We start from the raw sequence: 14525 nt of genomic DNA, 5'->3' as shown, positions 1-14525 counted from the left end.
ATTTTGTTCTGGCAGACCGTATAACTGCTGACCCCCCTCCTTCAGTAGGTGAGATAAAACCCCCTTTGTTCCTCCTCCTGTTTTTCTGCTCCAACGCCTGTCTATCCTACCTAACAATAGCACACCTTTGAAATGTAAGGGTAATATTTTCCTGTAATCCTCAGAGCAAGCATATCAGCAGAGCAGAAGCCAACCACCCTCATTGTTATTATTATCACGGTCATTGTTACCTATCTTATTACTGCCCACATATAAGAAATTTTATTATATTCATTTTTACACTTAACCAGTCCCACAGATTTTTCTGCTTTGCATTCTTGTTCTCAGACTTACTAATCTATCAGCAATCACTTTCATGTAACCTTCTTTTCTTCTGCTTTGATTCTGATGTACAAAATATGGGACAAAATTCCATTTTCCAGGTCAATTTTTCAATCCGCTGAGACTCGGATTACCAGCAACTGTCGACAGTTTGGCTCAAATAAACTCATAAACATTCTACAAGTTTGGACGTTGCTTAAATTCACAAGGGAGACCTGGGTGGGGGGGAGGCTCCCACCCTCACGACACATCTGCAGGGAGGGGCCGCCCCTCCATGGAACCAGAGCCACTCTGCAGAGGGAGGGCTCCCTCACTTGGAAGGTCACTAAACCCTAGGGGTTGAGACCCTCTCCAGGGAGTTAGCCCCTCTCCGGGGAGGAAGCTCCTGTCTAAGGCGAGGCTGGAGCACCTTTCCAGGGGTTGACCCCCACAGGGAGGTCTCCTGCCCTCAAGGTCCCCGCCCAACGCAGTTTACACCCCAAGGACCCCACTCCTCAGAGTCCACGCCCCAAGCCGGCACTGCCCCGCCATCTGCACCGCCCCTTGCCTTTCACCCCGCGCCATCTGGCCCAGCACCTTCCATCCTGCCCATCACCGTCCTGCACTCCTGTTAGAAGGTGGGTTGACATGATAATCTTGTCAAATGACACCTGTTAGAAGGCATTGGCCAAAAAAGGTACTAAAGCTGAGGGGCCCCCTGCTGCGGTAGTCACCCAGACTCCAACATGGAACGTGAACTGACTCCACGCTGCTCTGACCAAGGACAGTGGAGAGGAGCATGCCGACGGGGGTCCCCTTAAGCTGTACCCAGGAACACCAAAAGGATTTGTGAGTAATAAACTGCATGATTCTTACAACTAACTTGTGTGTCAACCATGTCTTTCCTCCGGTGTGGGGAATTTGAATCCGGGACGCCTGATCGAGATACAGCTCGGGCTCTACTGGGACACCAGCCCGCTAGGGGGGGAAAAAGCCCACTATTGCAAGTAGCTCCTTCCCACCTTGAATCTGTCCTGGCCATGTGACTTTGGCCAATAGCATGGGGCAGAAGTGACACTGTGCCAACTGGACCTTCCTGCTGGAAGATGACAGACACATGGCTTACTCACCTCCATCAACTCTCCAGGTGAGAGCAAGCCAGTTGCCAAACCTGTCAGTGAGGCCAATGGGGACAAGCCAGCCCTGAGATCCACCCAGTCCATACTGTAAGGTATTTTCCTCGCTGAGGAAGAAAGAAGGGCATAGCCACCAAGTGTGGAATAGCAGAAGTAGAGCGCTTCTCAGACAAGGTTCTCTGGTCCACCAGACGGGGGCCAGAGAAGTCACACTGCCTCCCGTTTGGGGGTAATTTATAGCGTCGGTAGGGTGGTTGGGTTGATATGACGTGGCAAAATTTCATTGGCTGATGGACAGTCGTTCTTTTTCAAAGTGTTCCTGGGATATTTGTTTTGGCGGGCATGGGTATGGGCGGTTCTAGCCAAAGTTCCTAGGCCTGGTTCCCCACGTGACTCTCCTTCATTACCAACGGACCTCACACATACTAACCCATATTCCTCCTTTCCCTCCTTGCTGCCAAAAGAGCTAGAGAGATGCCTGTTGTTTCCACAATTTGTTTGGGAATGATTTGTTACATGGCAAAAGCTAACTGATTCATATATAACTTACTACGGTCAGTACTTTGTAATGTACTCCAGAGCTAGCCATAGAGACCCTGCAGAATTGCAAACATTTGAACACTGGAACAGAATCCAAAGCATCCGAACCAACCCATCTGAGATACCAGGATGACAATAGCCAGGAGGGGGCTGTGGGTTGTGTTGGGAGTTTGGTCACATGTTTTCTTAATCCTGAGAAGAACCAGAAAAAATGGTAAATCTCTCCTCCCATACAAATGACTGTAGTTGCCAATAACTCGGGTTCAGAACACAAGTTCATTGGTTTTGGATGTCTCACCTTAATGGCATGAAGCATGTTCCACAACTTAACCCCATTCACAGATTGTAGCAGGAATCAAAGGAGGGCAAAGACGCCCAGACAAGTTGATGAAGGAAGTAGGATTTATTTAGCTGGTGGAGCAGCGTGAACCCAAAAGAGGCAACAAAACACGAGTTTCCTGAAGTTAGATTTCTTACATCTTATATACCTTTACAGCTTTAGCTTTCACGTGACAAACTCCTGATTCCTATGGCTTTCTTGTTTGTAGGCGTACATGACTTTTGTTTCCCGGAAGGGGCGGGGGTAAGAGAGGAGGCCTGAGGGTCTCTCCTTGACTTATTATTCTTCTCCCTGGAGCTGCAAGTTCATTTCAAGGAACTGATAACAACCTAGGTACACAGCTGTGGTTTGTTATTTTTTTAAACTTCTCTACCTGCCCTTGTTCCCTCAGTCCTGAACAATGAGGTCACGGGGTAGACCGTAAGACCCCAGACATTGCAGGATCCCTCTTCTACATTCTTCTGGTTTCTTTTCCCTCAACATATGCAAAATGAGGCCCAGAGAGATGAAGAGACAGCTGGCAGAAGAGGCAGTTTCATGCTCCCACATTATGTGACCTGGAGCTCCTGACTCACCAACTCTGACCACAGTGGGAACAGCCCCAGAAATGAGAGACTCCAGCTGCAGAGACACAATTCTGGGTTTCCCAATCAACAAGCCACTCTATGAGGCAGTGTAAAGCCAGTAGCCACAGCCACCATTATAGCTGCCTGGCCTGTGCAGGTTTGCATTTGATTCGGACAGACGGTAATGAAACAACAGAGCCAAGAACTGGTGGACCATTAGCTTTAATCCTAGCTTGCACCCAGCAGGCAAGAAATACACACAGTGGGAAAACACTTCCCTTTCAGGGCTTCCAAAGCCACTGACTTATCCGAGCTTCTTAAAATCAAAGGTTTGTACCTCACCAGCCTTATTTACCTGTTTCCCATCTCCTTCTCTTTGCGCAAGCTCTGCGCAAACCGGCTTCTCCTTCAGCACTCCACCATCTTGGCTGCTTCTCCTCTCCTCCACGTGGCCTTTCTCTGTTCTCCTCCTGCATGGGCTCCTCTGACCCATTTTACAGTGTAGAAATAAAAAAATTTTAGTCCAATACACAAACAAGGAAGTCTCTGATACAAAGTCACTTATCTGAGGTATAATGGGATTCCTCCTAAGAGTGCACCACCCCACATCATGTGACAATCAAGGGCGTGGGGAAAAGCTTAGTTTTGAAAAGATCTTAGTATTAAAAGGGTGGGAAAGGTCACTGGCTTAGTCTTAAAACTAAGCCTTAAGCCAGGGGTCCCCAAACTACGGCCCACTGGCCGCATGCGGCCCCCTGAGGCCATTTATCTGGCCCCCGCCGCACTTCCAGAAGGGGCACCTCTTTCACTGGTGGTCAGTGAGAGGAGCATAGTTCCCATTGAAATACTGGTCAGTTTGTTGATTTAAATTACTTGTTCTTTATTTTAAATATTGTATTTATTCCCATTTTGGTTTTTTACTTTAAAATAAGATATGAGCAGTGTGCATAGGGATTTGTTCATATATATTTTTATAGTCCAGCCCTCCAACGGTCTGAGGGACAGTGAACTGGCCCCCTGTGTAAAAATTTTGGGGAGCCCTGCCTTAAGCTATAATGACCCAGCCTGCTTACAGCCTGTCCCCCACAACCAATGCAAAGTATAAGCGAGCAACATATATATCATATTTACACACTTATGTGACCAACAGGCAGCCAAGAGCAAGACAGCAGGAGGAAGCCTCGCATGACCAGAGAACCCTTGACACCAAAGTGTGACCCAACTTAAAACAATTTTTTTTTCACCTATTGATTTGAGAGAGAGAGAGAAAGAGGGAGGGAGGGAGACATCTATTTGTTGTTCCACTGGTTCATGCTGTCACTGGTTGGTTCTTGCATGTACCCTGACCCGGGATGGAACCCACAACCTCAGCACATTGGGAGACCGATGTAACCCACTGGGCCACCTGACCAGGACTCCTGCCCCCAACCATAACTCTTAACCACTAACCCCTACCCCTAAAGCCCTGCCCTTAGCGCTGAACCCTCACCTTTACCCTCTGACTCTAAGACCTAACCCCTCCTTCCCCTGTCATGGCGAGTGTCGCCGGCAACCCGTCTTAACCGCGCTCTTGTCCTCCTCCCATTCCTAACATCCGCAACGCGAATATCACGGAAGCTTTCAGTAGCTGTCCCGGCCGCACCCCGCGGCCCGGCGCCCAGCCTCACAGAACCGGCATTCTGCATCAGTTCCACGTCCTAGAGGCCCCCACCCGCTCAGAACCAGCACACTGGGGTGCGTGGAGATGCACACCCCGCCCCGGTCACGAGACCGGAAGCCGGTCACGCCTCATGCCCTTCTCGTCCAATCGCTTCTGGCAGGCGGGCCTACGCGTCGCCCTTCTTCCGGTTGGCGGCGGGGTCCGGCAGTCCGCCTCGCGGCATGGCGGCCGAGCGCACCGCGCTGGCGGAGCTGGGCTTCGTAGAGGCAGCGCCGCCGTGGCGGCTGCGCAGCGAGCAGTTCCCCAGCAAGGTGGGCGGGCGGCCGGCGTGGCTGGGCGAGGCCGGGCTGCCCGGGCCCTCGAAGTTGGCGTGCGCGCTGTGCGGCCGCCCGCTGGCCTTCGTGCTCCAGCTGTACGCGCCCCTGCCCGGCCGCGCCGACGCCTTCCACCGGGGCCTGTTCCTCTTCTGCTGCCGCGCGCCGCCGTGCTGCGCGGGCCTCCGCGGTGAGTGCGGCCGCCTGGCCCGCCCGGCGCGGGGCAGAGGGGCGTCCCCGCCCCCGCGCACCCTCCGGCCTCTTCCTCCTGGAAAAGCACTGGGCACTCGGTGCTGGTGCTTCTGTTCGCTCGTTAGAAATGGTCGGTTTCGGAAAACTGGGTCCCCAGAGCGTTTCCGCGCTCCTGCGGTCTGTTAGTCGCGCTATTAGCTTGAAGGACTCGTTCAAACAAGCTTGAAGAGCGAACTCGGTTTGAGATAAAGCCGCAGAATGCATTCTCTCTAAAACAAAGAGACTTTCAGCAGAAACTACTCGGCCTGCCCCTGGCCTTGAGGCCGGTTTCCCAGGCTGTGGCCTTGGGCTAGCTCTGCGAGGTTGCAGATGTTCCCAGAATGTTTCTCCCTGAACTAATCTTACAGATAAACATTGTAAAACACCTTGTTTCATCGCTTTGTTGTACTGCTAAGCTTCCCTTCCTCCCTGTACCCCAATCAGTTTGTAATTCTGTATTTAAAAGCTAACTTCAAACTGTTAGGGGCCGCATGATTTGACTGACCTCGGTCTCTGCGAGGTCACCGCCTTTGAATGAAGGACTCCTTTAATTTTGAACTCTGGCGTGGACAATGTCTATACTCTAGCTGGTTTTGCTACAACAGGTTGTGGGTCTCAAGATTTTCTTTCCCATTTTTTAAAAAGTTTTCTTTCAGAAAATAAGCTCACTCACTGATAGCAAAAACTGCCTTCTATGTTTTATTTATTTATTATTTTTGTTTGTGTATTTTTCTGAAGCTGGAAACGGGGAGGCAGTCAGACAGACTCCCGCATGTGCCCGACCGGGATCCACCCGCACGCCCACCAGGGGGCGATGCTCGGCCTATTTGGGGTGTTGCTCCATTGCAGCCAGAGCCACTCTAGCACCTGAGGCAGAGGCCACAGAGCCATCCCCAGCGCCCCGGCAAACTTTGCTCCAATGGAGCCTCGGCTGCGGGAGGGGAAGAGAGAGACAGAGAGGAAGGAGAGGGGGAGGGGTGGAGAAGCAGATGGGCGTTTCTCCTGTGTGTCCTGGCCGGGAGTCGAACCCGGGACTCCTGCACACCAGGCCGACACTCTACCACTGAGCCAACCAGCCAGGGCCATTCTATGTTTTTTTAAAGAGACTAAAGTCTTTTCAGTCCTTTGTGGAATGGAGATTCAAATATTTGAACTGACATATCGCTCCTTCTCATTTTTCTTAGTTTTTAGAAATCAACTACCCAGGGAAAACAACTTTTACTCCCATGAGCCGCCTTCTGAGGATCCTCCTCCCGAGACAGGCGAATCTGTGCGCCTGCAGCTCAAGTCTGGGGCTCATCTGTGCAGGGTTTGTGGTTGCTTAGGCCCCAAGATCTGCTCTGGCTGTCACCAGGTGCATTACTGCAGTAAGGAGCACCAGACAATGGACTGGAGAGCAGGACATAAGCAGGCTTGTAGACAGTCAGGTGAGTCCATCTTATTCCTCTGTTTTTATTTTTTTTAAGTGAAAGGAGGGGGATAGTGAGACTCCCACTTGTACCCTCACCTGGATCCAGTCTGGGGCCAGTGCTCCAATCAACCAAGCTAGTTTTAGTGCCTGAGGCTCCCCTCTGTACCAATGGAGCTATCCTCTGCCCAGCTATGCTTGAACTAATGGAGCCACTGGCTGCGGGAGGGGAAGAGGGAGAGATGGGAGAGAGAAGCAGATGGTCACTTCTCTCTTGTGCCCTGATAGGGAATTGAACCCAGAATGTCCATAAACAGGGCCGATGTTCCATCCACTGAGCCAACCAGTCAGAGCTGAGTACTTTTTCCCTTTTTTGTATTTTTTCGAAGTGAGAAGCGGGGGGCTGGGGGGTGGTGAGAGTGCAGACAGAAAGACTCCCGCATGCGCCTGAACAGGATCCACCCCGCATGCTCACCAGGGGGTGATGCTCTGCCCATCTAGGCCGTTGCTCTGCTGCAACCAGAGCCATTCTAGCACTTGAGGTGGAAGCCATGGAGCCATCTTCAGCACCCAGGCCAACTTTGCTCCCATGGAGCCTGGGCTGCGGGAGGGGAAGAGAGAGAGAGAAAGGAGAGGGGAAAGGGTGGAGAAGCAGATGGGCACTTCTCCTGTGTGCCCTGGCAGGAAATCGAACCTGGGACTTCCACATGCTGGCTGATGCTCTACCTCTGAGCCAACTGGGCAGGGCCAATACATCATTTTTTTTTTTTTTTTAATCTACAACTCAGTTTCATAGCATCAACCCAGATGTTTTATTTTAAGAAGAAAAGTTAAAATTAGAAAAGCAATAATACCTTTCAAAAGTTTGGTAGCTACACCTGTATATAAGAACTGTTAGATCTTGCTCACTTAGTTATGTCCTATAGGAGGCATTTAATTTATGAACTATAACCTAAGATGCTGAAGCTCTATATATTAATTTACTAGGGGGAACAGTTACTAAATGGAATCTATTTTTTAAATTGGACATTATTAGACCATGTACAAAACTAAATTATTACTAATGATGCTATTTACCCTTTTTTTTCAGATAATTTCGACAATACAGTTCCAGACCACAACTTCCTTTTTCCAGAATATGAAATCGTAATAGAAACAGAAGATGAGATTACACCTGAAATTACAGAAAAAGATGAATCTGAGATTATAGGGAGCATGGGTAAGGAGTAATTTCAGAACTTTATTTATTAAGTGATTAACATAATGCTTGAAACAAACCAAGAAGAGAGGTACTGAGAGGAAGAGTCGGCTCACTTTGGGGGCAGGCTGCAGGACAGAGTTCTCAAACATTGCCTCCTTGCACAGTATCCTTCCTGTACTGCCCACCTTGGATATGCCAGGTATTTCCAGCTCCGGCAGAGGAAGTGTCCAGGTGGTCACTTGGATAGGGATGTACAAGATGCTGGAAAAGGGGTCAGTTTGTCTGGGCCCACGATCTGTTCCTCAGGTGAAGATGGCGGGTGTGAGTCATGTCGAATGGCAGGACCTTTTCAGAGTGGGTCTGTCTTTCACCTGGCCAGTGTGAGAGACATGGTTGGGTCAGCTCTCTGTGGGTCATACTCCAGTGCCTCTGCTCATCAGCCTAAGCAGCAGAGGGTTTAGTGCCTCAGCCGAAGAGACTGGTTGGCAGCCAGCATTTATTGAACATTTACTCTGCACCAGGGGCTTTTGTGCGTATCTCATGAAAATCACAATAAATTAGCAACATTATCCCATGAGGACTTTTAGCTGCTGGGTGTAATTTGTTTGCTCATGTAACTGACCCAAGTTGTTAAATTTTACAACTAGAGTTTGAGTTCACATCTCATTGACTCTGGTACTTGAGCTCTTTCTTAATAAACACAAAGTTAGATTAGAATGGAGACTTAGTATCACACTAAGGATATCAGAAATACTCTTTGATACTTCTCACAAAGACTAGCCCCATTTGAGGACAGCAGTGGTACAGGCAGCCAGGGTCCCGGGAGGGGACAGTGCAGAAGGAATGTGCTGCTGATCCCTCATGAGCAAGACAGCGAGTGAGTGGACCAGCTGGGAAGAGAAAGGGGAGACAGGAGGAGATTTGAAGAAAGAGTTGAGATGGCTTACAGACAGCAGTGGTAAGAGCTCACATTTGTTGGGTGTCCTGTCCTGTGCTGGGCACAGCCATCCTAGTCCAGAACATGGGTCTGTTCATTTTAATGGGAAGCTTTACTACAGATAGTGCTCACTAGGAGCCTGCCAAGTAAATACTGCTTTATGAAGTTCCTGGAGATTCAGATGGTATTACAGCACCAGCTTGAGTGAATTTAAATAGAGAAAGACCTTGGGAACATCTGGACTTCACCATCTGATTTAACACTGTCTAATTTGTTGGTTTTCTAAAACTGGCTCTTCTCAGCAGCCTATAGGGATTGTCAGGCCATGGGGATTATTCCTGTTGACATAATAGTTACGTTGACGGTTTTTCAGATCAAGCACCTGAAGAAGAATTGGATTCCATGGCAAAACATGAATCTGGGGAAGATAAAGTTTTCCAGAAGTTTAAAACTAAAGTAGCCTTGGAGCCAGAACAGGTACAGCACAGCCCCACAACTCCCGTCATGTGTTCCCGTCATGTGTTCTCGTCTGGGATCCCTTCAGGGTAGGGGGTCTGCCGTGGGACAGCAGCCGTGCGCACAGGAAAGGTGTTCTGCAGTGCTGATCCTTTTAACAGGAACTGAAAGAGTAAAAGTCATGCTGTTTATTACGTAGGATTTGTTTTCTAACTAGTGTCAGCGATAGGAGATGAGTGATGCATGACCTGCAGTGCATGGAGTTCAGGCACTGATAACAAAAAGACATTTTTGCCCATTTTGTAACGGACCTTTGGCTCATAAAACCAACATAATATGTTAACACAAAGACACTGATTTTGTACAAAGAGTCCTGGATCCTCGAGTTACATCATGAGCTTCTGAAGTCACGACTACAGTGGGAATAAAGTAGAGATTGGCTCCGGGAGATTGTCAGCAGGGTTCCCTTGCTCATCTCTGTTCTTCCCCGTCACTCCCTCACTGGGAACAGCAGTCACAAGAGGAAGCTCAGCCAGAATCCCATAAACCAGTCCCTGGATCAAGCTGGTGTTCAGGCACTCATGGGAAGAAGAGCTCTGAGTGGTTTTCAGCACTGTGTACGCGTTTAACAAAGGAGAGGAAAACCGTTCAGTTGTTACATAAGGTCTTGTTATAGTGAAATTTATCTCTGTATGGAGTAGTTACCTAAACACCATGTTTCTCATGATATTTGTTCCTTTAAAAATATTCTTTTTTTAAAGAAAACACAGTTTAATGTTTTTATCTCCGTATGGAGGCCAGCACCGATGGCTCCATTTAGGATCCACCACCTGGTAATGGGGAAGTAGGTTACCATCAGTCCCTTCACAAAATGAGTCGTAAAATTCTGATTCCAAACGTTACCATTTAAGAAGTGAGTTTGATCCTGAGTTAGATAAGCTGATATAATTGCTTTGATGACATTGAGAAGGTGTGGGGGGAGGGGGCCAGTAAACTGCCTTTCAGTCGAGTTCCGTCCTGTGCAGGAGCAGATGGAAAACTCAGCTGAGATGTGGGGGACCGGAACGTGATTCTAATTCATTTTCTTTTCTTTTTTATCCTCATTGATTTTAGATTCTCAGATATGGCAGAGGGATTGCCCCTATCTGGATCTCGGGTGAAAATATCCCCCAAGAAAAGGATATTCCACGCTGCTCCTGTGGTGCCCAGAGAATATTTGAGTTCCAGGTATGACCTTGCCCTGCTTGACGCTTTTCAACATTAGAAAACTTGATCAAAGTAACGTATGCATGGGGTCTGTATGTTATTACGGAAGTGACCCTGCTGTGAAAACCTCAGCTTTCCTGCTCAACCTCGTGGCCTTAGGGTTGTTCTTTACTGGGACGTGCTCTCCCACCTGACAGCATGCTGGTGTCTCTCCCTGCCCCTCTCCTTACCCTACAGGGTGCATCTCCTAAACTCCTAAGGAACCCCATGAGATTTGCAGCCAGGGGAGCAGGGGCCGGTAGCAGCTCGTCCAGGGTTAGCTGACCCTGAACTTGTCTCAGGGTCCCTTTTCTCGGACGCTCCAGTGAGCCGACAGCGGCCCCGGCGGCCTCTCCCGTGGCTGCTTCTATCCTGAGCCCTTCCTCGTGTCACTGTCCCGGGCCTTAATAACTATACTCTCCAAATAAAATACATAAAATTGGTTTTTACTATTTTATCTGGCAGTTATTCCCATCTCTGAATAACACGCTTTTCCTTATATTTGTTAGTTTACTGGTTTTCAGACATCATTTGACTGACTTCTACAGTAATGAGGATTTAAATGTATTTTGTTTTGTTTTTTTTGGTCTGGGCTTCCCAGTGTAGTTATATTGTTATTTTTAGTGCCTCTGTTGTTGACTTTGTAATTTTAAATAATATACCTTGTTCCATTACTCAAGGTCTGATTTTGTACTTTGTTAGAGGACTGTTTTAGGATTTACTCTATTTAGTCTTGGTTTGTGGATTTATTAGGAAAACAAATGGATATAATCATAATCATTAAGATAAATGTTTTCCAAAAGAAACTGTTAGCATCAAAATCTTTTTGGAATTGGGTGAATTCACTGTGAATTCTTCAACTGTGAATTCACTAGCCTTACAGAGTGATAGCTAATACTTGTTTCTTGGGGGTAGAAAGGGAATCACGGGGACTATTCAACACTGATTGGCTCCCAGAGCTCTCGATGCCCACAGTGAGCTGCCAGTGTTTGTCTGAAGCAGTTTCGTATCAGTGAGGGCAGTTCTTCACTCTCCTCTCGGACTACTGAGCTCCTGGGAACCCTTCGTATACAAACACAGCAGATTTCCTTTTTTGTACTCATTACTAGTAGTGTTTCTTCAGTCACAGGAACAGTATAGTGGCAAAATATTTTTATATCGCTGAATATGTTAACGGCATGTCGTCTCCTAATCAGCTGTGTCGTGTGTAAATCGAAAGCTCCGGACCCTGATACTCACCCCGGCAGGGACAGGGCGCCTGGCCAGAAGCAGGTCTCTGACGGTGTCGTCCTTTTCGCAGGTCATGCCTCAGCTGCTCAATTACCTTAAGGCCGACAGGCTGGGCAGGAGTGTTGACTGGGGCGTCCTGGCCATCTTCACCTGTGCTGAAAGCTGCAGCCTGGGCACTGGCTACACCGAGGAATTTGTCTGGAAGCAGGATATCACAGACACACCTTAAACACCACCGTAAAGCCTCAAATATGCTCATAATCTCTTAGACTCGCAGTTCCAATTTTTGGACTTTATCCTATGGAAATGATTAGGAGAGAGGTACAAAGATGTTTTAGGCATTGTTTACAATGTCTAAATATTAGTGAAACAGAAATGGCCAGTAACAGGGAATAACACAAACCTTGGTGTCTCTATCCAGTGGAAGGCTATGCAGTTTCAATAATACAGACCTGTATGCACACCAAATACAGTACAGTTCTGAATGGGCGCTAAGATACCATTATAGGTACTGTTTATAGTATGATTATGTATTTTAAAAAATATTTATACAGAAAGACTCACATAGGTGTCAACTGGTTACCAAATGTTGGGCTAATTAGGTGAAATGATCTATTTATTTGTATATTCACTAAGAATGTGTTAAATGCCTAATTAAGTCAAAACATCACTCAGATCATTTTCCTCCTAAAATTTACAAAACAAAAGAGAAAGATGGGTAAAACACAAAGACCTGTCTGATCAGGTGATTGTCACAGGCTCCAGTGTGCGTGGAAGCCCAGAACACGAGAAAATACTAAATCCCGCTAGTGCACTGAGTACAATGAATGGGATGCCCAGTAGTTCTCAGACAGCAGCCGCAGAGATGACAAACAAGGAAAAGATTTGTGATGAGACAGCCTGACTGAAGAGAAGCTCTACTTCAGAATTGGGGTTGGTCAGCTGGTGCACTGCTTACGGCCAAGACTGAAAGGCAAGGGCACCCCCCCACCACACCCCCGTACACGGGAAAGAAAGCCAGAGTAAGGAAGAGTGAGGATGCAGGAATCACCGGCAAGGTCCCCTTGGGTGACCTCAGTGTGGTCCCACTGGGCCCTGGAGCTTAGCTTTCAGGTGCATCTGTTTACACAAACGGCTCCGAAATCTACACTGTTAACCGTTCTAAGGCTCTTGTCAGCCCCTAGCCGTTTAGTTTTCTTGTGACACTGCTGTTGACCAGTGTTCATAAACCAACAGCAAGTTCTGATAACTGCCTCGTGACTAATCTACATTGGATCACATACGTCCACATACATGCCTGCTACACCTGAAATGCGCTCACTGCCACCATCACATCTTGAGAGGTCACATCATCTGCTAAATGACTTGGTTATTTCACTGTATCAGAAAGTCCTGGCCCTGTTGTGTGTGTATATGTGCATATGGATGTAATTCATAAAGATGTACATATAAGACAGCACCACGTGAAAAACTAGCATGAACTTCAAATTACTAGTCTGTACAAAAGGAATATTTGGTGATAACCCCATGTGGAAAATCCTCATATCACTGAGTTTTGAAAATAATACTTCTCAATTCACTCCAAGATTATTGTTTCAGTCTTTTGGATTTGAGGTTATTTACTGGCTGGCTCTTCTGAACCAATTTTTTAACATTGAATATATACCACAAAACAACGAAATTTTTATGAAGATGTATTGTAGAGGGGGCATTCTGAGGCACTGGTTCTGGCAATGGGGAGGGTCTATTTCAAAATCAAATAACCAGGTAATAGAGACTCAGCAACTGCTGGTCCCAAACCTGAGAATTATACACACACTCAGATCAGGGCTGAAAGACCTGTGCAGCATCGTGGATCTCCCCTTGTGCTTGGTTAAATGGCTTACCAGTCAGGCTAATGGAGAGCAGAGTGGAGACAATCCTTGTCCTCCTCGGAGGACGGCAGTCACTGTTGCCAGTCCATCCACTTCAAGCGAGATCTGCTGGGCCAAGCTCAGCTGTACTGGGGGGGAGGGCAGCCCATTCACTGCAGCGGGCACTGGGTTCTGGCCTCCTCACCCTCTGACAATTCAGAAAGCATAGTGAAAACAGATATGACACTTTCCATAATCATTGGTGCTAGTGTGAGTCTACGATTGCTGTGTGTATAGTGAACTGATTATGGGATATTTTAACCCACTGGCCTGGTATTTGAGGATTCTCAGTGTAGAAGGTAGTCTGTAGGACTGCTTACATAAAACCCCTTTAGTCCTACATTTGAACTGAGCATATCAGTATGAACTCAGGAGGTATTTTATCTTGAAAACTTAAGCAAACTATATGAAGTACATCACTTTATACTACTATTCCAATGAATATGAGAAAAAGCAAAATTACAATTTCATCATTTGCAACCCCCTTACAAATTAATAGATCCAAGAGAAGAGCGGCAACCAAACATTTGATTCCTAACAAAAGAACACGCCAGTTAGTCTTGATAAAGGCATCAAGCCTGGAGATGGATGGGAATATGCAGACCACCACCCCGAGTCTGAACACGGCAGGACACACTGAGAAGCTACCAGCCAAACTGGCCTGAAACTGGAAGGAAGAGAGGCTGAGAGGAAACTGATGGAATAGATTGGTATAAAAACCTCAAAATTTCAAAAACGTTAGACTGACCACTCTGAGGATAGTGGTTATGTGGGGGGCAAGGGGCTGTGGCTGGTCTGGACCAGGAGGGGATTCGGGGATAGCTGGCAGGATTCTGATGGCTGCAGGGTGAGGGTGAGTTTCAAGCAGTAACTGGGAAACGGGAGGAGCTCGATGAGTGGAACACGATAAAATGTCTGATCGGCAACCTTGTATTTCTGGCCAGTTCTTCCATATTCATTGCTATGTGCCATGAAGTGTTGATTGAAACAAACACACACAACGAAGTGGTTTCAGGCATTATATCTAAAATACAACTTTTTAAACAGT

At 47.4% G+C, this 14525-nt stretch overlaps 1 protein-coding gene across 1 annotated transcript; it reads left to right on the top strand.

Annotated features, from left to right (window-relative positions):
- The first annotated feature begins 4719 nt into the window (after nt 1-4719).
- On the top strand, nt 4720-13144 carry PDCD2 (programmed cell death 2). Its single transcript, XM_066247900.1, has 6 exons — nt 4720-5046; nt 6272-6514; nt 7586-7714; nt 9007-9110; nt 10203-10316; nt 11635-13144. Exons 1-6 carry the CDS (start codon nt 4764-4766, stop codon nt 11791-11793), a joined length of 1032 nt encoding a protein of 343 aa, XP_066103997.1. The 5' UTR covers nt 4720-4763; the 3' UTR covers nt 11794-13144.
- The last annotated feature ends 1381 nt before the right edge of the window (nt 13145-14525 follow it).

The sequence above is a fragment of the Saccopteryx bilineata genome, chromosome 12 (assembly GCF_036850765.1).
Source record: "Saccopteryx bilineata isolate mSacBil1 chromosome 12, mSacBil1_pri_phased_curated, whole genome shotgun sequence".
NCBI classification, from domain to species: domain Eukaryota; kingdom Metazoa; phylum Chordata; class Mammalia; order Chiroptera; family Emballonuridae; genus Saccopteryx; species Saccopteryx bilineata.
Note: the sequence above shows the minus strand (reverse complement) of the source record. Positions and strands in the feature narration are given on the sequence as shown.

Excerpts from the sequence above, each read along its gene's own strand:
- PDCD2 (XM_066247900.1), top strand. The coding sequence starts at position 4,764 with ATGGCGGCCGAGCGCACCGCGCTGGCGGAGCTGGGCTTCGTAGAGGCA. Across the intron at positions 5,047-6,271 it reads GTGCTGCGCGGGCCTCCGCG|TTTTTAGAAATCAACTACCC; the intron begins GTGAGTGCGGCC and ends CATTTTTCTTAG. Across the intron at positions 6,515-7,585 it reads GCAGGCTTGTAGACAGTCAG|ATAATTTCGACAATACAGTT; the intron begins GTGAGTCCATCT and ends CTTTTTTTTCAG.